This window comes from Amblyomma maculatum, chromosome 1, assembly GCF_055883805.1.
Source record: "Amblyomma maculatum isolate TAMU_Amacu chromosome 1, ASM5588380v1, whole genome shotgun sequence".
Lineage (NCBI taxonomy): Eukaryota > Metazoa > Arthropoda > Arachnida > Ixodida > Ixodidae > Amblyomma > Amblyomma maculatum.
This window is the reverse complement of record NC_139344.1, coordinates 376,205,396-376,229,954: the sequence shown is the minus strand read 5'-3', so window position 1 is coordinate 376,229,954 and position 24,559 is coordinate 376,205,396. Positions and strand designations below refer to the sequence as shown.

The 24,559-nt window shown below is 43.3% G+C and overlaps 3 protein-coding genes across 9 annotated transcripts in view; 2 read left to right on the top strand and 1 right to left on the bottom strand.

Moving 5' to 3' along the window:
• The first annotated feature begins 90 nt into the window (after positions 1 to 90).
• On the top strand, positions 91 to 10,304 carry LOC146208300 (coiled-coil domain-containing protein 174-like). The gene is made up of 11 exons (XM_084592586.1): positions 91 to 422; positions 509 to 604; positions 722 to 825; positions 1,582 to 1,643; positions 3,100 to 3,316; positions 3,407 to 3,505; positions 5,410 to 5,555; positions 6,248 to 6,342; positions 6,652 to 6,778; positions 7,186 to 7,362; positions 9,920 to 10,304. Exons 1-11 carry the CDS (start codon positions 360 to 362, stop codon positions 10,207 to 10,209), a joined length of 1,476 nt encoding a protein of 491 aa, XP_084448712.1. The 5' UTR covers positions 91 to 359; the 3' UTR covers positions 10,210 to 10,304.
• Positions 10,305 to 10,900: 596 nt separating this feature from the next.
• Dlc90F (dynein light chain 90F) lies at positions 10,901 to 18,266 on the bottom strand. The gene is made up of 5 exons (XM_084592617.1): positions 18,040 to 18,266; positions 17,863 to 17,904; positions 17,263 to 17,386; positions 16,461 to 16,538; positions 10,901 to 11,476 (listed from the first exon to the last, which is right to left on the bottom strand). The coding sequence occupies exons 1-5, from the start codon at positions 18,061 to 18,063 to the stop codon at positions 11,406 to 11,408; spliced, it is 339 nt and encodes a 112-aa protein (XP_084448743.1). The 5' UTR covers positions 18,064 to 18,266; the 3' UTR covers positions 10,901 to 11,405.
• A 176-nt stretch (positions 18,267 to 18,442) lies between these two features.
• The window catches only part of LOC146208298 (protein DOP1A), a 72,798-nt gene continuing 66,681 nt past the window's right edge, over positions 18,443 to 24,559 (top strand). For 4 of the 7 annotated variants that reach the window (XM_084592535.1, XM_084592546.1, XM_084592541.1 and 1 more), the window contains exon 1: positions 21,367 to 21,433. In XM_084592535.1, coding sequence (XP_084448661.1) covers positions 21,377 to 21,433 — 57 coding nt within the window. In that variant the 5' untranslated portion in view covers positions 21,367 to 21,376. Of the gene's footprint in view, positions 18,637 to 18,955; positions 19,019 to 21,363; positions 21,434 to 24,559 lie in introns of those variants that run through there. The other 3 variants (XM_084592552.1, XM_084592559.1, XM_084592564.1) reach the window with 3 other exon arrangements.

The following is a 24,559-nucleotide window of genomic DNA, read 5'->3' as shown; positions in this document are numbered from 1 at the left end:
TCGGGACTGTAACTACCTTGTTAAGAACGACAACACTAGTAACGTTGAACGCAACGATGGTGACAACGGCGCGCTCGATCGCGGCAGTAGCGGCAGCAAGGGTTTTATCGACTGTGCTGACCTCTATGTGCATTAAGTAGCCTCTGAGACACCGTTACCTCTTGTTTGGGTTCCAGCTTTAAAGATCTCGGAAGTCGCAGGCTGTACACACTGTACATGAGGGCACGAGTTTTGCTTCCTATTCAGCTGCGTGGACTTGTGTTAGAAGCTATGATGGCGCAAGACCTGCTCAAGCTAGTTGTGTGAGATCTTCTGTGTCGCTTTAATAATACATGTAGTTTTGTTTTATTCAGAAAGAGATGGAGGGATTTGGCAAGAAAGGCACGTTTGGGAAGGTGTCCCTCGGAGCAAGTGTGTCATCGGTAAGTGATTTTTCTGAGCACCTGTTCATGTTGCACAGATCCAGAGGTTGATGCCGTGGTGTGAAAAACATATCGATTCGTTCCAGCTGATTGACCTTAAAGCAGAACTACTTCGTAAGAGGGAAGTCTTGAAGGCACAGAAGTTGAAGCAGCCCCAACCTCAGGACGTTTTGAAACAGAAGGTAACTCCTCTCATCCTTGTCATGAAATTTACTGACACATGCAGCAGCGCTTAAGTTTTACAAATGTTAAGTAATCGACGCGTTCATAACAGTGATAATGCAATTTCCGCTGTCCAGCTCAATCTTGTGACCGACGCCAGCAGTGTCCCCGAAAAGAAACTACCAAAGAAAACTCCGGTGACTGAAGATGTCTCAGAAGAAGATGACCTGAAGAGATCAAGGTGGAGCCTTTAACTTAAGCCTTGAACGGTTGCGACGAAAGTTTACTGCATAGAACAGCGCAGGTGAAGACAGTTGCATGCACCCGTTTATGAAAATCAGATATGATGTTTGTTGCAGGTATTACTTCTGAATACCAATTGGCACTGCATATAACAGTCGGGCCATTTGCTTACCGTAGGTACCACATGGTACCACAGTCTACCCGAAAGTTGTAGTAATATGGCTTTTACGAGGGGAAATGATTTTGCAAATTAGCCTGGTGTCGTGGCCGGTGTCGTGTGCGGCAACTATTTCTGGGCCCTGTTGAAACACACAGTTGATGTCATGTAATTTTTGAAACTGCGTGAGCCATACATTTAGTGCGAGCCACTTAAATATGAAGCTGACCTTTCAGCCTACTTGGGTGCTAAATTACTGTTTCTTCCATGAAACAAGACAGTGATATTTAAGACAGCCATGTTGTTGAACCATGGCAACACTGCATTGTCACATTGCCTGCTAAAAAAGAAACTTTGTTGCTATTTCAGAATCAGCAGTGAGATCTCCAAAAAGCATACTTACTCACTCTTGCTGTCAGTGCGGTATAATATCAGTCATCAGTCTACAATTTTCTCGCAATGCCCATTTAATTGTTGTAAATACTGGTGCTACTTTACTGTTCTTGCAGTCGTCATTATTAGTTAGTCATACTGTTATCAATGAATTTGTTGTGTATGTCTTGCTTGACGTGACTACTTTATTTCCTTTTTCGGCAGGGCTGCACTGCAGCGCAAGGCTAAACTCTATGAAAAACTGAGCTCTGGAGAACTCATTCCAGGTAAATTTGCTATAACTTTGCTCTGGGCATGATGTCTTTCCTTTTGTTATCCATTTGTGTATACACATAAATAGGAATTGGATGTTCTGGCTTTTATTTTTGACAGTTCTGCTGATTTTTGATTTCGGTACTTATTTCTTAATGGTTTTCATAGTTTTTTGGTGAATATTATTTTGTTTGGGTGAATGACTGTTGTTTTTGGGTAATATGATGTAACATTCCCATGCTGTAAAAAGTCGCTTATAGTGTTTCAGCCATTTTCTTTTTTGCCACCAGTAGCAGATTCACCTGTACGTAACACAAATATAGGTCAAGCATACAGCTGGGCTTGTCGATAATAGGGATATCACCTTTGAATAAATCAATGAAAATGACAGAACCATCAAACACTTGCAAATCAAAGTTAATTTTAGCTTGGTTTATGGGGTTTAACGTTTCAATGCGCATGAAGCTACGAGAGACACAAAGTTCATTTTTAAAAACTTGGTTGGCATTTACCATTTTATTGTTCCTCTAATAAGTAATGTCCAAAAACACACATTTGCACTATTTAATCCAACATGAACACCATCTTACCTAGCCCTTGACTTCTGTACAGTCAGATAGCAAGTTCTCTTTTGTCTTTTGTTCTCCCAGCTCAGCCAGACTACAATGATGAATGCCAAATACAAAATTTATTTACATCCACATGCAATAGGGTCAGGGTGTGACCATTCGACACAGTACCCGGATCTGTTATCTCTGCTGTCCCTTTGCCTCCACTGCATCTCCTCACAGACATTTCTTTCCCTTGAAGCCCTTGTCGCCGACTGGTTCTTTTGTTGTATGTGCTTCTGCAGTCAGAAATTGGTGCCCATGAATTTCTTGGAAAGCTGAGGCCTTTACTGAGACTTCCCTCAGTTCACAAAAGGGTGGGCCTTTGTGGGATAGCTGTGGGATGGTCAGCTGTCCCCTTTGAAAGGGGTGCGCTTCCTTGCAGCCATTGTCCCTGCTGCTAGCCATTCACCTGGCACAAACATGCCAACCCTGTCAGTAGAGAATGTCACACAGCAGCCACAACGCACGGCCCGCACATGCACACATGCTCACACGTTGCTGCTTCTACTCACCCTTGAGAACAATGGAGTCTCACACACGACACATACCTTGCTATTTTCTCCCTTGATTGAGTGTGAGACCTGCTAACGAGCCAACAAGATGTGGTCCGTATGTCTAGAATACTGACCTGTTTCGGTTAAAACCAAATTTTAAACATTCAGTCCAGCATACTAGTATGTACACGCGCATACAGTAGACTGTCTTAAAATCAAACTTGCATAACTTGAACATCAGGTTTATTTAAATGTTTGCTTTTATCTTGATGTTTTATGTCTCCAAACAGGTTAAAATAAAGTTCTCGTACAGCTAACAGACTACATTTTTCGGTCTTTGCTTCCCTCCTTCCCCAAATCATTAGGGGATGAGGAGTCGAGCCAATATGTTGTGGACTTCCAGAGAAAGTCTATGGACGCAGTTGTTGAGGAGAGGGAACGGAGTGAGCTTTCTACAGTACCCACTAGAGAAGAAGCCGAATTTCACCAAGCAAAGGAGCAAGCTGCTGATCCGGATGACAACTTCCCAAGCACAGATCATGATGCCTTGGATAACAGTTTTGCTGGAACAGAAGAAGAATGGTTAGTAACTTTATGGTGTGCTTTTCCTTGCCTACAGTGTTCAGAGTGTAGACTCAAGTTATGTGTCCATTCACATTTTATCATGGAAAGGGTGGACTACACGGATGCTCTTGGGAGATCTCGGAGATGCATGCGGAAAGACCTGCCTGATCTCATGAAGAACGACCAGGAGCTCACTGGAAAAGCTGGGTAAGTGAACAGCCTTGGGCAGCCAGCACTAACAGCAGTGGATCTCCTTAATACATCTGTGTGCCCTTCAGGTAAAGCAGTTCAGAATTAATCATAGGGTTTGATGAGGAAAAAGATTGATAGATGCTGAAAGCTGGCAATAATAGTGCATGAGGCACACTAGATTTTGTGAAATATGGTTGCATAGTGCTTTAAATATGAAATGGAATTAAGTCATAACGCTGGCACTTTTTACTAAGTGATCAGTCTGTGCTGGATTGCCATAGGTGATAAATACCAACCTAGTTTCTTGCTTCTAGTGAATGCACTGATCTAGCTTTATGAATGCATACTAAGCCCTCAAATGATAGTAATTTTGTACTACATATGAAAATGAAATTCTTTGGTTTAGAGTGCGTGGTTTAATGTCTGTATGCTTGTGAGCCATATCATTCTGGTTTATCGGAGCAAGAAACAAGGCTTCATGGAAGGTTTTTCATGCAATTGACGAGTCCATATAAGTATGATGCCAAAACAACTGTCTATATAGTCAGTTTCACACCTGATAGGCAAAACTACCAAAGCCTGCATACCTTTTAGCTCTGCCTACATTTGCACCCAACATTTAATTTACCATCAATTAAAGAATGTAATCATAGGGTCCAATAGCTGGAAATTTAAGTACCCTAACAAAAAACAGGTGTCATTTGATGACAAAGTGCAAATACTGTCATGATTTGCAGCATATGCTCTAGCAGGTGCGGCATATGATATGCTTTTGTGGGTGCATTAGTACTCGCAGGTTCCACACCATTGCAAGTATTATTGCTAGAGAGAGAACATTTATTTGTCCAATTTAAGGTCTGTCCTGCGCTTCAGGGTTTAGACCTCGAAAGCTGGGACAGTCGCCTTAGTTGCAGGCCGGTAGTTCTTGAACCTTGATGGCATCTTCAGCCAGTCGAACGACTTCTTGTTGGGCTCTTTGGGCAGAGCTTTGCAGAATGGTCTCCCAGGCATCTTTAGTTATGTTTCTAGCCCTGCCTGGTGACTTCTCACATTCCCATATTATATGATCTTGCGATCCTCTTTCATTGTGTAATTAACATTTGTATGATCATATTCCCGGCCATATATGGTTGCCCTGAACTGGGTATGTATTTATCGGGAGCTCTCTCTCCACGCTTTTGCTTCTTCTTTTCCTAGCGTTGGGTCTGGTGGTGGTAGGACCCTTCAGCTTAGTCTATAGTGCTGTGTTGTTTTGCTATAGTTTGTCAGATCCTCTTGTTTGTCTTGCTCTGGTGGCACTCCTCCAGCCTGGTGTGTGAGTTCTCGGGCTGTTTGTGTGCCACCTCGTCTCGGGGCACTCCATGTTGGCATTCAATCAAGGGCGACTTCTCTTCCTATGGGTTTTTGATAGAAAGCTCTACCTGCGGTCATCACTATAACTCCTGCTGTTTAGCTCCCGATTGTGTTTTTGCTGTCACTGGCTATGTATATTGCCTCTGTCTGATTAAGGGCCAGTACTATTGCAGCCTCTTCCGCTGCCTGTATCAATCTTGTTTTTATGGGCATTGCTGTCACCATTTCTCGCTTCTCATTGACTACGACTGTATTCATGTTTCCTTTGCCGCAGTATACAGCACCTGCATATACAATTTTCTCTGGATTTTTGGCTTTGAATCTCCGTGTCTGTGTTTCTGCCCTTTTCTCTCGTCTTTCCTTATTATATTCTGGGTAAATGTTCTTTGGTATTGGGGGGATATGAATCCGATTCCAGTTCTCGCCTCTCATTTCCTCTGTCTTGTCCCAGTACATGCTTTTTTTTCTTGGTCTCGCTAGACACAGTTTTGTTCCTCATTTCCATTTATTCATTCTTGTTGGCAGCTCTCAAATAAGTCATCACTCGAAAATGCTTTTCTTTACAGCACCGTGGAAACGGATGTCCCTGAGCGCACAGCACAGTTTCTGGCACATGAGCGCACTCGAGAACAGCTGCGTCAGCAATGGGAAGAACAAGAGGCTGAAAACGCTTACAAGGAGTCATTGCACTATGGCGACATTCGCTTCCAAGGTTTGCTTTTCAAGCCACACTTCTGTATGCGTGTCATCAGCTGCTTTGTTACCATTGGCTCTAAACATCCGTTAAAGACTTTGTAGGCATTGCAATAGAAATCAATCACATTTGATGCCTTGTGCATGGACAGACAATGCTTTGGTTTGCTTAAAGAATGATAATATTGCTAGTGCTGGTTACATGAACAGCAGCCACAAGTACTTCGCAACGTCAAGACCTGATGAGCTTTGCTCGACTTAGAGGCGATGGCAGGGTTTTCTGAAATAGGTTCTTTGTGAACTTTAGGTTCCTTGCACTGCTGCTTTATTTTTTTTTTTTTTTTTGACACAGTGAATGCTGTTATTTAATTTGTTTTCCTGCCATCGTTCTTTCATCCAGATTCTTGCTGAAACTGGCCATGCTGCAATGGGCTTCAGCATGCCACTGCATTGGGAGGGCTAGTCAGTATCATTTGAATGGGGAAGTTATTGCATACCTACCAGGCAAAGATGTGAGGGGGCGCCAGATAAGTTTCTGAAAGCTGTTGCTCCAGGCTGGGTTTACAAAGTTCCCAAGAAATTATAGATTGTACGATACTAGCTGCTCTTATGGCAGCTCCAAATGTAGCAATGACATTATGCCTTCTTTCTGTACTATGTTCCAAGTTTGAAGAATGTTATCGACTTATTTTTTTATTTTCCTTCATCCAGAGGCTAGAGAGCATGGTGTTGGCTTCTACGACCTTTCCGGTGATGCAGTGGAACGTCAGAAACAGTTGGACATGCTGAATAAGCTGAGAGATCAGGTCAGTGTGTGCTGCACGTGAACCTTTTCTGCAAGGTCTTCTCGGCCTTTCTTTTGGCTTCGATGAATAGGGAGCAGAGATCCTGCACGGGTTTGCAATCTTTTTGTATGTGGGATGTATACGAATGTAATGAAGCCTAATCTTTGTTTGTGTCACAGATTTGTAGAGCTGATATTTTAATATCAAGTTTCAAGAGTTGTGACTGCTGATAACGGCAGTCAGGTTGCAGCATACACTGTCGCGTTGCAACATCAGTTTCTGTGGAATACTTCGTTTCTCGTAATTTTTCAAAAATCTGCACCTTTTCAGACTGAGAAACAAAAAGAGATTTCAAAAAGGATGAAAGAGAAAAGGAAGGCCATGCTTGAAGCACGGCTGGCAAGGATTCGCCAAAAAAAGAATATACCTGACAAGAAACAAGAAGATGAAGATAAAGGTAAGGTCTTGAGAGCTTACAAAGGGACAAGGTGTATTTTAAAGAGCGCTTAGCTATCCAGTTGAGTTTTGTAATAGAGCTGCGGCTTTGCATAGAAAAAATACAGTTGAAGTGGCGCTTATTTACAACTTAGTGACAATAGCAATTGCTTACTTGTACTTTCTGAATTTGATGTCCCTCTATAAGAAAAAATCATGTTACTAATATTGTTTTTGTTGGTCACGAGCGTTTACAATTAAAAAATAATACCTGATGCAGTTTAAGTACCAGCCAGGTTGAGGTCTTGTCACTCTTCAATGTTCTCTGAACTGCTTACGAGAAACTAAAATAGTTTCTGACAGCTGTGTGGAAGTGTTATGAGTAGTATTTGCATGCCTTCTAAATTTGCCCAATTATTCACATGCCAGACTCCTCTGAAGATGAAACAGAGCAGGCAGAAACTGGCAAACCAGTTTTCGACACCTCGAGCCCACCGGAACCTAGTGGCGACGCCGACACGCTGGAGGTTCCAGAAATGCGAGCATGGGATGAAGGAAAGAACCTGGCGGATATGGTCAACCAGCCACACTTTCGCAAGAAAAAGTGTAAGTTTGTGTTAATTAACTTTGTCTTTTTAAATAGACTCTGATATTTAATGCCTTTTATATTGGTGATTTGCACAAAATCATGATCTTACCATGGTCGCACTGCGCACTGGTCTGCACAGAATCGGTCCGCGAATTCATTTTCTGCTTTGCTCAAGTGGTACGCCAAATGTCATTGTCAGCGTTTTACTGCAAGAATATATTTTTATAAACCATTTTACATAGGTGTTTACACGCTAATGAAATACAAAAGTCACTAAGGGTCACCGCATGACATGTCTGATGAAAGCAGTAGATAGAGACCATGGGAACAGGATGTTTTCACAATGTGGCGGAAGCCTTTAGGACTACTGCAGGAGACACTCGGTTCATACTTCCCAGAAATTATTTGCCAGGACTAAAAGGGTTTATTTAAATATGCAGCAATGTTAGTTATGAAACATCTTTCATGACTAACAAGTGCACTTCAAGCACGTCGAGTTTGTGCGTGACTGTCTCAATAATGATAGGACTCATTACAGCATGCATATAAGGTGAAATTATTCTCTGTTATTTACAAAGCGGTGGGGGAAGGTGGTCCAAAAGTTTCGTCTTAATTTTGTTTCATTCTGGTTCTTCTAGCAGCTTAATTGCTTCACTCCGTCACCTTTAGGGGGGCAGATGGCAAGGAAAATATTGGTATTACAGTGGCCTTATTTGTTGCATCCATTTTAGCCCCCATTACAAGCCAACTGAGAGCATAAGGCACAGTTTTTACTTCAAGAAGGCCGTGCTCTGAAAAGGACAGGCTCACCATATTTGGTCTCTACATGCACAGGATCTATATTCTTATCTGAGGTAACACAGGTTAATGAAATTTGCGAGCCTAAATATTGGCAGAATGTGCAGCTGTTCAAGTTAAAACTCAACAGTAGCTTGTTTTTTGATGAAAAATTTATTGTTGTTGAGTGAGCTTACCTGGCCTTCTGTTTTTCGTCAATCATCCGTCATACAAGAAGAATCTTCATCGTCTATGTCATAGATTTTAATTAGGGTTGTGCGAGTAATATCGAATATGAATCGAATGTTTGTTATTTGATTCGTATTCGAAAACTTCAATATTTACACACACACCTAGAAAATTCTTCTCCAAAGCGAGCGTTGGCTGCCGATTGCTCCACTTTCACTCTGGCCCTTTTCAAACGCCAGACAACTTTTCCTTCCTTCCTTCCTTGTTTCTTATTTATGTATTTCACATCTACAAGAAAGAAGACATGAGGTTGCTCTCGGTGTTAGTGCTACTCCATAAATCTCTCATATCAGTCGACTGAGGCAACACGTCCAAGTTGTGAAAATTGCTGATCGACCATGATGAGTGCTCACTAGTGGTAGGAAAGTATGCGACCCTCTCACATAGACAATGAGGCGACAGTCTTCAGTATTCTCAGGGAACATGATGTGTCCATCAGCCCCAAAGTGTATACATGTTAAAATGTATGCCAAGCGTTGCAAAACTACAATTTATACCCCTGGACTGTCCCAGCTGTGCACAGAGTTAGAATTCACATTTGAGACTGCCAAGCCTTTTTGATGCCCTGTCAGCCTTTTTTTTCTTTATTCAGAGATACACACCTTTGCTTTGAAGTGTTAAGCAAAAGGATTAAAACATAAAAAGAAAAAAGAAACGAAGGTCTTCGTTATTGCAACACACAAGACAAATGATTCCACTTTGTTACTATACTTGCAAAGAGAGAATTATCATAAAGGCTCGTTCTAGTCCGATATTCTCTTAACTTAAAGTCATGATCAGTTCTTTTAGGTATATAGCGTAGCTAAAATAATTATCCTTGTTAGTTCTGGTCGCGTTGTTGTATACTATCCGAAATAAACATTTCAAGCTCATTTTTTCTTAGGAGTGAGAGCGCTTTCCATTCCAGCTCACTTTTCATTTTAGTGCAGCTCCTCCCCCAAGTTGTGCGACCCTAGAACGAACCTTCCTGTTCCATTTTGTATACTTTCAATTTGGTCAATTAATGTCTTTTTGGTGAGGGTCCATTGCACAAACATACTCCATCAGTTGAACAAATGAAATATATAAGCAGTGCCTTTTGCAGCAAAAGGCGATTTCAGATTTCTTTGAATAAAATTTTGCCCCCTGGCAGCCTTAACAACATTATTGACACGGTCATTGCAGGAACACACACTGGAAAACATCACAAGTATTTTTACATAGATTGCTGGTTAATAATTTCGGTGTTCAAAAAATAATGGTTTCCTATTTTTCCCTTTTCGTGAAGGACACATTTTTCTGTATTTATTTGCATTTTCCACTTATTGGGGGGGCACCGCGAGATAGTGCCATTAAGGTCAGTTGTAAATCAAGAGAATCACATTTATTATTTTATTTTTTTTTTTGCACGACACAATCGCCATCTAATTTACATATAGCCTTCAAACCATGCTTGATATGGACATTTACCTTGCTCTTCGAGCTGGTAATGTCCAGTCACAAGTGCATTGCTCACACTATAAGTTGCAAGTTGTGAAAGTTTATAGATGTTGATGTTTCATTTTTCAGGGTCCCAAGAAGAATGGGTGGAGCTCCAAAGGCGAGAGAGGCCGGTGGAATTTGCTCCTCCATCTGTATATGGATCGTCCACTGGACCCAAGAGATCAAAGTATTCCAATTTTACCAGAGGAGAGACCCAGTTTGCAGACAGCCTGGATAAAACTGGTCTGCTAGAGACAGAGCAGGGCCCTGAGCCCCGACGCCTGCAGAGTTCTGCTTTTGAAGACATGATCACACAGAGGCTCGCCGAAGCACGCAGGGCTAGTGAACAGTACTCATCGCTGAATGGTCCGTTCTAAAGCATTAAAAAAAGAGACAGAGAGAGAAGCGTCTGTAGATTTGCATTAAATGTTATTTTTAATACTTAAACACAGTAAACTTTGTGTGTAAATTTTTGCATGGCTAAGTCTGTGCTGTATACATACATTACATAAAAAGTAAAGAGAATGGCACATGTTGCACCAAGGATGTACTTATAAGTGTACAGATATGCATGAACCAATGCTTTGCTAGAGTTAATTACTATCAATTAAGTAATACTTGCAGTCTCTGCTTGTTGTTGTGGCCAGTAGAGAGCATCTTCCAACTGCTGGCCGCACAGCAAGACTGTCAATGTTTTTCTGCTGTTGTATCTTATGTGGATTGCAATCACGTTCAATGTGGCCTTCGCAAAATAAGTACTGCACCTTTTAACAAAATATTGCACTTCATTACCATCCACTATAAAACTGGACTCATGAAAAAAAAAAAAGTAATTCACTCAAGAAGGATGTTAAATTGCATCAGCTGGCACACAGTCACTAAGAGTTTGTTAAATTGGGCCGGTCGGTACATACATGGCCATTGATGGAGAGTCAACACAGACGCACCAGGCAGAGCGAGAATGTACAGACGAAGCGCGTTAAATTCTCGCATAACTTGGTGGCAGTAGCAAGTACTGCATTCTTCAGCATTTGTGGACAGAAGCAGAGAGGAAAACACCACAACTGATGCTGTGCATAAAATTTATTATGTCATGAAACATTCTCAGACATGAAACATGTACAGCCCCAGCAATCCAACATGCAGTCTAGGCCACCAAAGCAGCTAAAAATAGAAGTTAGACCATTCCAGAAGCAGTGTTCATCCACAAGTTCCGCAACATAAAACATGTAGACCACAAAAGCAAGCAGTTTACTGTGAACACAGCTGCTAAAGCTAGATTGTGAGTTCTGCATAGAACACTGCCTGTATGCTCTAGACAAGGGTGCTGGGGGCCATACATGTGAGCTTGCATGCCTGACACTGAACCCAGCAACAAGCTATTACACTGCAAGCCAAAAAAAAAAAAAGCTTGGTCAATAACTTGCAGTAAGTTAGCAGGGGCAGTTTCTTGTGATGCACTCAGCGCATTGTCAGGAAGTTTAGTTTCTGGTTTTGCGGAATGGGCATGTACTCTTCACAGAGAGCACTCTGTGAAAGAGACTTTCACAGTTGTTCCTACTAAAGAGTCCTTTCAGATGGCCAGGCCAAACACGGATACTATACAGTACATTGTCTTGTTCTCCCAACGTACTGTGCAGCTCCCTGCAAAAAAAAAAATCAGTCATCGTTTGCTACAGACCATACAGACAGTCATGTCATACGCGAGCTGCCAAGCTGATTACATTATGCAGTGCAATTAAGTGCGAAACTGAACAGCAAGCATGCTTCGGTGCGTCTGCACTCACTCATAAGCATTGATTAAATATCTCGAGACAACAAGGTAAGGTATTCAAGCTGTTTTGCACAGAAACACGTTTCACATGCCAGCAGTGTTTTCATTTCGAACACTTCTGCCCCACTCCTTCCAGGTCTACCAATAGGTAGACAGATTCACGCCTGCAAACATTAAAGCCATACTACAATAGAAGGCATCTGGAGCACAAGACATAACCGGATGAACGGAAAAACAAAACTCCAAAAGAGAAGAGATATGCGAACCTCCACCTTCCTTCCTCTTTCCTGTACTTCTGCAGCAGTGTTCCAGAGTGCTTGCATGGCTAAAAATTTCTTTCGAATTTGCCACGAGAGACACAACTCCGGACCTTACCTTCGTCAAAACTGACGGAGGATCAAGAGAAGCGAAATGGAGAAACACGGGCCAAGAGCTGGGCAGCGATCACTACATCGTGGAGGTCGTCGTACCGCTCGAAGGCCAAGGCAACACCGGCATAAGGAAGCATCGCATTACGGACTGGGACGCCTTTCGAAAGGCGCTATCCGCGGTGCAAGAGGACATTACGGACATCGAGCAATGGGCGGCCAACGTCGTTGAGACGACGGAAGGAGCCACCAAAGAGCTAGAGACGGACGAACGGATAGACAAGATGGACAGTCGGCTGGCCCACCTGATAGAAGCCAAGCAGTCCATAAAGGCGAGGTGGCAGAAGCGACGAACCAACCGAAGTCTAAGGAAGAAGATCGCCGAGCTCAACAGGCAGATCGAGGTCCACTGCAGGGTGCTATGCACCCAACAGTGGAACGAGGCCTGCAACGAAGCCGACGGACAGATGCACAAGGGCAAGACGTGGAACATGCTGCGGAACCTCCTCGACGAAACCAAGACCAAGGGCCACCAACACAACAACCTGGCCAGGATCCTACACAAGGCAATCTGCGAACACGGGGAAGACGAGGTCAAGCGGCGCTTGGACGCCAAGTACCTGCCGACCACCCCCACGGAAAGACACCCGGATTACCAAGGCAAAGAGAACGAGACGCTAGATCGCGACATCCAGACCTGGGAAGTCAGAGTTGCCCTGCAGAATCTCAATGGAAGGTCTGCCGCGGGTCCCGATCGAGTGACCAACAGAGCGCTCAAGAACCTCAACGAAGCGGCCATCGAAACGCTCACGAACTTCTACAACAAGTGCTGGCAAGAAGGAAGGCTACCCAAGCAATGGAAAGCAGCCAAGACGATCCTCATCCCCAAGCCTGGCAGGCCACCCAACATAGAGAACCTCAGGCCGATCTCGCTCACTTCGTGCGTGGGAAAGGTCCTCGAGCACGTTCTCATGAACAGGTGGCAGCGTTACCTGGAAGAATCGGAGTTTTACCCAAATTCCATCATCGGGTTTCGGAACAAACTCGGGACGCAAGACGCCATGATCTTACTGAAGAACGAGATCATCGACGATACGACGGGCACCAAGGACAACAGAGCCGTACTCGGGCTGGACTTGCAGAGCGCCTTTGATAAAGTGAGGCACTCGGCTATCCTGGCCCAAGTATCCAGGCTAAACATGGGCAGGAGGACATACCAGTACATAAAAGACTTCCTGACGGAACGGACCACCGAAATCTGTGCGGGAGACCTGCAGCTCGAAGAGAAGAAGCTGGGCAGCGTCGGAACTCCGCAGGGGTCGGTAATCTCTCCGCTACTCTTCAACCTCGTGATGATCGGGGTGGCCACCCGGCTAGAAAGAGTAGCGGGAGTCCGGCACACCATCTACGCCGACGACGTTACGCTATGGGTACCGGGAGGAAGCGACGGACACATCGAGACAACGCTGCAAGAAGCGGTCAACGCCATCGAGGAGCAGCTGGACGGGTCTGGACTCGTTTGCTCTCCGGCCAAGTCAGAACTGCTGGTGATTCCCCCGAAAGGATCGGGCAGGAAAAGAAAAAATATGGAAGTCAAGTACGAGCGTCCCAAGATCACGGTCAAGACGGCAGGAGGACAAGTAATACCGGAGGTCGAGAAGATTCGAGTACTCGGGCTGCTCATCCAGCGAAACCGAGCCAACGGTGAAACGGTCAACAAGCTCGCGGGCAAAGCGGCTGCGGCAATGAGACTCATCAAGAGGGTGTCCAACAGAAAAGCGGGGATGAAGGAGGAGAGCCTGACTAGGCTCGTTCAATCCTTCGCAGTTAGCCACATAACGTACGTGGCCGCCTTCCACAACTGGAGGCCGAGTGAACGTAACAAGATAGACGCCACCATACGCAAGGCATATAAGGCGGCACTCGGTCTCCTCGGGAGCACGAGCACCGAAAAATTCATGGCGCTGGGAGTCCACAACACGCTGGACGAAATAGCCGAAGCACAGAGAACGGCGCAACTCGAGCGTCTCTCTGAAACGAGAACCGGAAGACAGATACTGCGGGACCTTGGCCTCGAACCGAGGGAAGGCAAGCAGCAGAAAGACGTACCTATACCAGATAGCATCAACAGAAAGCTCAGGGTCTTCCCGATCCCGAAGAACGTGAACCCCGAGCACAACAGGGAGCGGAGGTTGGCGAGGGCCAGGGCTCTCGTAGACCTCCACGCCAGAGAAGAAGGCGCCGCCTACGTGGACGCGGCGGAGTATCGAGGGAACACCGACGCATACGCGGCGGTGGTTGTCGGGGCATCGACGGGTGCAACGAAGACCGCGGTGAGCGTCCGGACTCGAGAAGCGCACCGGGCGGAGGAGGTGGCCATCGCCTTGGCCGTTTCCGACCCCGGATGCACTACAGTGTTGTGTGACTCTAGAACGGCAGTGAAGAACTACGCCAAGGGTAGGGTATGTAGTGAGGCCGCGCGCATACTGCGCAAGGCCGAAGACATCGAACGCAAAAGTCCTGTGGTGATCAAGTGGTTTCCGGCCCACATGGGCAGTGACGTGTCGGAACGCGGAAACGTGAACCACAACGAGACGGCCAACTCGGCCGCGCGAGGACTAACCAACCGCGCGGCTGCAAGCACGGCCGACTCGGAGTCTTGGTCGCGGCGCAGTGCCAAGGACAAGATGACCACCTTCAACGAAATAGTGAAATGGTACAGACTGAACAGACAGACTATGCCGCCACCTCACCCGGGGCTTACCCGGAAGGAGGCAGTGTTATACAGACAGTTACAGACAGGGTCCCTGCTTACCCCGGTGCTAGCTAAGCACATGTGTCCGAGTGTGCACGCGAGCGACATGTGTAGACTATGCGCGAAGGAGAGAGCCACCGCGGCTCACATCCTTTGGGACTGTAGAGTAAATCCGCGCGAAGCCAGCGAGAAGACGACGATCCCGCCGCAGCTAGAGGCTGCAACGAGGAGCTGTGATCAAGAGACACAACTCAAGGCCGTCCAGCAGGTCTCGGCAGCTCTAGAGAGGCAGCGACCGAGCGAAACCGAGGAGAGGGGGGGCAGCACCCCCAAGAAGGGGGCGGCGGCCCTCTCGAACCCGCGGAAGTAGCGAGGGACGTAACAAGACCTCAAGGAGCACAACGCACGAGACTGACGTAGTGGCCGCGTCGCGGTAAAAGCTTGTCCTCCCTGCGTGGAGGGAGCCTAACCGATTCTGCAGGCATTTTAAATAAAAGTTGTTCTCTCTCTCTCTCTCTCTCGAATTTGCCATAACAGCGGCACCAACAGTGCCCACAGTCTTGGACATTGAAAATCAGTGGATGCACACTGCAGTAAAATCTCTGTTTATCAGCGTGAGGGACAGTGCAATATTGCAGCATTTTGGAGCACACCTCAGACCTGCGCAATGTTTACTTTTCACACAGCACAGCCCAAGAGGCAAGTATGACAGAAAATGTTAACGTGAGTTTCACTTTTTCTTCCCTTTAACCAGTCTTTCGAAGAGACTGTGGAGCTTGCTCACGCTGCAAGTAGAGTGTTTTCCTCTTCCTTGTCCCTAATGCACTGTGCATTCAAGATGCAATATAATAACACATTCAATGACCCGCTTCACTCCAGAACGTCCAGTGGTTGGTTCAGCAAACGCAAAGCCACATCCAAGATGCAACAAACAATTCTCATTAGCAAGAAGGTCCCACGGTAATCTGCATAACAGAACAAGGTTCTGTAACACGCAACTAAATGTTCTGCTTCTGGTTCCTAGCATTTTTTAAGTGCAAAGCCCAGACTAGACTTTTCATAGAAAATGAATGGCTATGACGAACGGAGCTGCGATAAAACCTGATGCGAATTTATGTAACTGAGGAAAGCACTGCTTTTGCTACCTATGGTATTATATAGCAACCTATGACAGTTTTATGTTCTTGCCTCTACTGTTCTACATTTTATTCTGGCCAGATGCAAGGGTAGTTGGTGCTTTGGTGATGGTGTAGTTCATTATTAGCAGCCAATTCGTGTCCACTGCAGGATTATGATCCCTTCCAAGGCTACCCAGTTACACCTATTTAGTGCTAACCAGCTGCCAAAGCTCGGCAAGCTTACTAAACTCGCTGTGGTAGACAGCGCTTAGGCATGTGGATGAAGCACAGAAACAGAAAAAACGACACGACACCTGTGTCTTCTGTTTCTGTGCTGTAAACCACAATGGAGCAGCACCAATTAGCCCGACAGCTTGTCCTGTTCTTACTATACTCGTCTCTCGTCCTGACTGCTGGCCATCTCAAATATGCTTGTTGCTTGCCTTGATTTGAATTCTAATCGTTAGTCCAAAACCAAATTGTTAGTTTCAAAGAAAAAAAAAAGAACATAATTGTAGGCACTGTGACTACACAGTAAGGAAAAATAAATGACTTCAAATAATAAACTGAGTAAAGCATTGTCAAAGGCAACTAAAGCACCTTGGTTACTGACCATCAGTGGTGTTGTCCCAGTAGCAAGAGGTTGCAGTGTGAAGGCCAGCACCATTCTTTTCCATGATAACACATGTCACTGAAATGATGTGCAACGTGGCCTCTTCATATTACATATCACCAAATACAAAATTTTAACAAAGAAATCAGCTGCTCATTGCAGTATTGAACAAGACAGTTGGCATGATCAGTAGCATCTAGAATAGCACAGTTCCTTGGGTACTATGCTTAGAGAGCTTGTTTTCTTCAACTTTTTACATATTCATTTCCTTACATGTCTACAGGAATAGAAAAACTGAAGCAGCACAGACATAATGAGGCATTAGCTGTATGAGTCTAAGCTGGATGCGTAACGAAAAATGTGAATAGGTAAGGTGTTTTGAGAATCAGTTACATGACCCACTGGTCACATCATCTGTGATGTGACCTCACTGTGTGATCGAAGACATTCACAAGATATCTCTTTAAAAATGGTGAGGGGGGGGGGGGGGGGGAAGTAACCACAGTAATTACAACAAGGCAATCATGACAGCTGTGAAAATAGTACTATGGTTCTTGTTTTCACTTGCATATGCACTGTAGAGGCACCGCTTCCAGCGCCGATGTTATAAAAGAAATCTGCCTACAGAAAGTTTCCGCATAAGGACAAGCAGGATTTGTTCTTGTGCTCTCTTTATGCACTGGTTCCTGTGTGTCTGGAAAAGAACTAACCAGACCAACGGCAAGTGTTGCTTGAGAAGACCGACTATAACAACAGACACTATATAAGCATTGCATACGCAAAGCAGAACAAGAAGTATTACCTATGTACTTGAACGGCTTGTTCATTTTTGTAAGTTGGCCCAGGATATGTTCCACAGTTGTATTCGTCCATTGTGGTACTTTGCTATGCTGATAAATATTTCCCCCAATTATGGTTTCCATTGCCTAGAACAAAAAAAAAAATACAGGATAATTATAACTGTGAAAATGATGTTATGGTCCTCGTGTTCACTCTAATTAGTATAAAAGTAGTCTTTCAAACTTCTCCTTAAGACTTCGTAAGTGCAGACAAGCATGATAAATTCGAATAATCGAAAGGCCGACGCCCTTTCACTTGATCACAGTGACGTTATTTATCCATGTGCACAGGTAAACATCCTTGTTAGAAAATATATATATATATATATATATATATATATATATATATATATATATATATATATATATATATATATATATATATATATATATATATATATATATATATCTTTTCAGCTTTGAGATATGTCATCGAGTGATCGAGGGTATAAGGGAGAAGAATCGATGTAGAGGTTGAGCACTTTCGCAAGCCCAAAAGAAATGAATGAACAGACATCCGACGTGTGCTGTCGTCGAACGGCTGCTCAAGGAACGCTACTTACCTCCTTGATTATGGCACTGACTTCATCTACAACGAAGGTACCCTGCAAGATCAAAAACGCTTTATGACAACTAGTTTCAAAGACAATGCACAGCCACTGTATGTCGAGGACAGCGCATAACGAATGACAGCAGCAATCAGAAACCGGAATCGTGGGTTCATCGAGCAAGATCATTACCTCCTCAAATGTGTTGTCTTCCATTGTCGACTAAAGCAGGTCAGAATGTATTCCTCTTGTAGCGACACTTATGATCAGGAGGGCACAACTTCAGGGTGGTTACGGATGCACAGGAAACATAAAAATTCCAAATTCCTACTGTACAAACCTTGTTGGCTGCTACAACCACTGCAACTTCGCGAATCGCGATGACGATAATTGCTTGACCTGGCTTAGCTTGACTACAAGCAGCCAGCAATACGTATTTCATTTTTGACCACATACGTGACAAAACATGTAAACAAATAAATTAATCTGTCAGGTTTGCTATTATGGTACACTGTGCATTACATACTGTTGTATATGTCACAGGTGGTCACAAGGCTACCACACCTGCCCTACTAACCACAGCTGCCGCAGCGTACATCAGTCTGCCTCAGTTGTTCACACTGGGCACTGCGAGCGTGTGCTCGTGCGAGATGCTGATAGCACGTACCGACGATTTCGTGATCAAAATATGGTGTTATCGCCTTGCGTTGTCCTGTCATCAGAGTAGCTGAGGGCATGTGAGATTACAGTGGTCTGCGCAGCGCTACATCACGCAATGTGGAACTTGGGGTACGTTTGAAACCCATTGTTGTTTTTTTACGTTGTTCGTTCGGTTCCGTACTGCGGCAATTCTTTTGATGTGATTTGCTTAAATTGCTTGTTCATGCGGTGTGAAAGAAAAAAAGAAAACAGGTGACACTATTGCTTGATAAATATTGTGCGTAGCTGCTGGCGATCAAAGGCACTGGGCGTCACCTGCTTTCTCATGTTGGAATGTGTCCGTCTTTTTCTAGGTGACAGGTAGTACGTTTGACAAGGTGCTCCAAACGTGCCATCGGTCGAAGCCTTCCTTTTAGAAGAAGGGGGGGGGGACAAAAAGAGCGCAAACGTATTCGTGCACAGGTTTTCTTGCTGCAACATAAAAAGAAGAGTATGAGTTCCTTCAGAGCTGGTGAGCGCTACTCGAGGGCGCTTACGTTTGGAGTAGAGTTTGTTTGCAATGTCACATGTCTGAAACTTACGCAATGCGTTGTAATACGTGTGTGCAGAATTATGCGTCTGATAGTGCGTTATTCCAGAATTTGGTTTTTATGTCAATGGAGGTAAAGAGTGGTATCAGTTACGGCTGCTTTTTTAGCGCATCATTTTTATGTGCCGTTGCACGATTTTGATTGCTCTAGTTAGATTTTCCGTAAGGTCTAGTGCTCCTAAATACCTGCCTGATACAGCTACCTGCTTTAATGGATTTTGGTGCTTTGCTTAGTTAAGTGCTGAAACACATAAGCTGGTTTAGTATGCGAAATTAAATATGCGCAAAGGCATCGCTTCGTTCGTTTGCCCTGTTTTTGTTTTTGTTTTTGATGTCTCATGACATCTAATCATTGCAGTTAGCTAACGAGGTGTTGCTTGCGGTTCCAACTGTCGCTCGTGCGAAATGCACTGCATGTGCAACCGTGAGGCACGTGTAAATCGGATAGTTATTCTTTTTTAAGCAGCACTACATGAATACTAATTGCCGTTTTGTTATCTAAAATGAATTCCAGCATCTGATACAACACTTATCAGATAATGCTAGGGGCAGCTTGTGGTCGGTGTTATTTGGACTGTTGGTGGTCATCGGTGCACGTTATAGGTGTCATATTTATAAGCACACCTGCCATTGTGGTTAATACGAGAAATAGTTTGCATCGCTTCTTCACCACATGCCAGAAAAAAAGCAGGCTACGAGAAGCAGAAGGTGCATGCTTGTTGCTAGTGTGAGAGACAGCAGTCAAGCCATTTCTCGACATCAGAACTGTCTTAAAAGCACCGTGAGAATGGCTCTGTAGCGCGAGTCTTTCATATGAGCACTTTTTTTTTTTTTTTTTTTTCTGGTATCATTCGGTTGTTTCAGTTCAGTTGTAAAAAAGAAAACGGAAACAATGCATTTTTTTTTTCATGTAAATTATACTTACAGTACGGAGATAAAGCCTGTAAATATCTCTTTAGACTAAGCATACTGTTAAGGAGAAAAAGGCTTGTTAATGGTTTACGAGGTTTTTATGTCTCCAAGTAACTCAGGCTTTCAGGGGATGCCATAGTGGAGGGCTCCTGATAATTGCAACTACTTAAGGTTCTTCACTGTGCACTGACATTGCACTATACATGAGTGCCTTGTGTTTTGACTCCGTCAATACAGGCTGCCATGGACCAGGTTTGAGCCTGGTTGTGATGATCGTGTTTCGATAGAGACGAAACACTAGGACCCCGTGTACTGTGCCATGTCAATTCACATTGAAAAACCCCAGCTGCTCAAAATAACATAAATAAAAATTACCCAAGGCCTTTCACTATAACATGCCTCAAAGCTTTAGTTGCTTCAGGACATTAAGCTGCATAAACCATAAACCAACCTGTTTCTCCTCAACAGTGAGTTTGCTCTATCTTGTTTCATTTCTTCATTGGCCCTGCTCCCCATTTTGGTGGCATGTCACTTACTCTGATGAGCGAGCTTCGAGTTTTACAGCAGCTGGCACAAACATTATAAATTTGCATATTAAATCCTGGGCAATGAATGCACTCGCTGTAAAAGAAATGAAGTCGTGGTGTCATTAACTGGAAATGCAGACCCGGTGCAAGGGTTTTGATCAGGGCCCATTGTGGACATTTTCAAATGGGCATAATTAAACTGGGCGCATTTCCTTGCTCTAAAAATGGCAAACACCACCGCCATAAATTTGGATTGCATTTGTTGCATAGAATACGCTTACTAACGTGTGCTCCCACATAGCCCTAGAAAACAAGGCAAAGCCACTAGCACACAGCATGATTAAGGCTCTCCAGATGGACTAATATAGTTCAGCTGCATAGCGATGCCACTAGAGTTCTAGCTTTGTGGCAATATCAGTTGAAAGTATCTGCATTAGAAATATTGATGTGGTGCCAATGACAACTTCAGCCATAAAAGCCATCACATCTATATTTGTGGCTGCAACCATTTGTTATGGCCCAAAGTGGTCACTGCCAGAATTCTGGCCTAGGATCGTGCAGCGTTGCCAAGGCCGAGTTGAATCATCTGGGCCACCTGTTGTTCCCCGTCGTTCTAGGCAGTGAGCTTTAGTAAGAGGTTTTATATTTAAGGCTATAACTGTATAGGAATAGACAGCGTACACTTAATCGATCCTCTTTATGATTCGAGAGTGCCTTTTCACTGCGTTACACATGCATATAAATCCTCAGAAGCCCCATAGAGACTCCTGCAGGGTCTAAAGAACGGCACACTGTTCTTTTTTTTTTATTTTGAGCCACCAAGCCGGAAGAAACTTGATGAATGAACCAATCAATTTTATTTGAAGAAAACCTGAAAAACTCAGTAGCAAGGAAAGAGGTGACTGAGGGCTCATAAAAGCTGAAGGCAGCATTATCAAATTGGGCCCTTTTCATGTGTAGTCATGGTATATGTTGGAAAACTCATAAGAGCATTACGAGTCTTCAAGAATGTGTTCTAAAGGCACCTGAGTATGCGCGAACTGATACTGATAGCAACTAGAGAACAGGCTGTCGTCATGCAAAAGAAAGCTTAGTCTCTATGTGTCATAAAAGACAAGTTTGCTTATATTGGGAGACATAAGGTAAATGGATGTCCTGCCCACGCCTAAAAAAGTTAGGGCCAGGGGGCTAACGAGGAAACTTTACTTAGTTTGAGTACTTAAATTATAAAAAATAAAAAGTATTTCAAATGCAATGCAGCTTTGAAAATGGTATTGAACTGCTGTTATTCAGCTATGGCTATGGAGTTCGCTAGCAGTGTTCTAAATTTATGAAGGCTGCATTACAGTTGAAGACTATTTTATTTTTTCTAACATTGTTTATCTTTTTGTTCTTTTTATTTTTCCACCTATGTACTTTTCTCCTAAAGGGCAACTCCAGAGGTTTTTCTATATTCGAATATTCTAGTAAAAATTATACTGTAGGTTTTCTTCTTTGTCCTGACGCATTCGGCCAAATTCGGGTGCCGTGCGATAATTCATTCCCATGCAACGCAATTTTAAAATATGCATATTTCGTGGCTTCAGCTGAGGCGATTACTGCAGGCAACACTGCATTTGTGATGTCACAAACATTATACCCGCATTATTGCCCAATCTCTATGTGATCACGAAATTTTTAGGCCTGTATTAGGTTATCTAAGACATTTTATGTACTGCGTGATGATTTCTGTACTTTATTGCCATCATCCAATGCGCATGCGAGTATTTTTGTAATACTGTATGTGATGTCACCGTTTCGTTGAATGGAGCGTCATTTTTTGCCATGAAAGCGGTTTCGGTTTCGATTTGCTGTTGTTTTCTTTTTAAAAATAATTCTAATTGGAATTTTGTAGTACGATTTGGAGTCGGGACACACTGAGGAATTTAATGCAATCAGTAACTTAACGGGTTGAAAAAGCCACCAGAGTTGCCTTTTAATCTGCTAGATGCAGAGTCCTTAAATTTTATACAAGAGTAGAAAGAGTTGATGTACACAACTGGGTTTAAAACTGCGCACTTTGAGCAAAAATAAATTCATATTTCTTTTTAGTACTATAATATTGCTAATTGTAAATCGTAAATCTAATTTCATCCATCTAAAAGAATTGATTTGAAGTAAGTGGAAAAGTTTGTTCCTTATGCCTAAAGTTACACTTTTTGGTTTCTATTTTTGAAAATTTAATAGGTTTTTTTGTGGTTCATTAACTTTTGCAAGTTACAATTTTTTTTTTTTTTTTCGCTGCATATTATTTTCGACTTGTCTTACTGGTTTTATCGGTGATTCACTGTAGGAGCCCTATGTGGTAAAATGTTAAGCCTATAATAAGAGAGTAATTACTCATTGACATCCACCCAAGCGCTGCCATACGGCTACAAAGGAAAGCTATACAGCTTTCTCAGACACTTCATAGTTAAACAAAAATTCACCCTGATCCGGGGAATGAACCCGGGACCACCGCCTTTCCGGGGTAGTCTCCCTACCAAATGAGCTAACCAGGGTGGTCAGCAGAGCAGATGGTAGGGCGAAAGCGAATTGATCAATAACTCGAATTGGGAACAGTATTGATCAAATATTTAGGGGAATCCCCCAAGGTGGAGTAGATTTGTAATAAGGGAGTAATTACTCATTGACATCCACTCGAGCGCAGCCATAAGGCAACTTCGCTTTCTTTTGTAGCAGTATGGCTCTGCTTAGTTGGATGCCAATGAGTAATTACTCCCTTTTTACAAAAATACTCCACCTTGGGAAATTGCCCTAAACATTTGATCAAAAAAGTTAGTCTATCTTGGCATTTTCTTAAAGCGTGTATAGTTTATTTGCCAGCATAATCAACATACAAATAATAGTTCTCGGACCTGTTCTTGTAGAAGGAATTGCTATCATCATTGAAAATTTAACTAGTACCCCTGTCACACGGCCATTATCAAAGGCGATTAAGTCGATAGCCTTCAAGATTTCCAATCGTGATTTAACTCCAAGGAGTTAGCCGGCAGACAAGAACTAGCTTAACATGATATATAGGATCAAGTCAAGTCAAGTTTAGTTCAGCTTTTGTCATACAAAAATCCTGGGTGACGAAAAAAAAGTGGTTCGTAGTGACCGTTTGACCAGCTTTGTCACCCGTAGAAATCGGCAACATTAGCAAAGACATTTAAAGAGGAGAATCATTATACATTGTTAAAGAGAAAGGGAGAAAAAATAGAAATGTCAGGTAAAAGCATTTCAATACAGTAACAAATACAACCTAGTCAATGAACAGTTCCTGGAGAGCAGAAGGAAACATTTTTTTGTTATATTGCTATAAAGGGGGGTGTTCAATTATTTCGGTAGAATATATTTTAGCATCGCAAAACTGTAGTTCGTTCTGCATTTGGGTATTGCAAACATTCCATGGTCTCTAGTTGCATAGGTTGTGGTATAATGGTACAAGATGAACAATGCGGCTCAAAAAAGGGTAATTTCATCAAATTTTTTTTTATAAAAGCAAGCAAACCTGTACTAAATAGCTTATTAACCGGAATAATTTTATACTTTTTTCTTATGAGGCGAGTCGGGGCGTCATAGGAAGCATTTATAATAATCCGTAGCATCTTTTTCTGTATAATAAAAAGCTTTCGTATGTTTCACACAGTAGTATTTCTCCATACCAAGTAACAATAACCTATATTTGAGGGGGAAAAAAGCATAATATAGGTCGAGCTGCATTTTCACGGGCGAAATATGTTTATTACGAGCGATGAGTACATAAATCTGTGCCGCTTTCTCATAATGTTTGTTTTAAATACAGCTTTTTTCCTCGAGTTATTAAAGAGTGGAACTTGCCGCCTGACTTCACTGTAAAAAGTGCCTTTCTTGAAAGCCTGAAAACATACTTAGAACATAACATACCTATATAGAAGTTGTCTCTCTGCATATCGTTTTTTTGCTGTATTGTTTGATTTCCTGCTTTACGTCCAGGGCATTTGCTTGTATTTCATGTCGG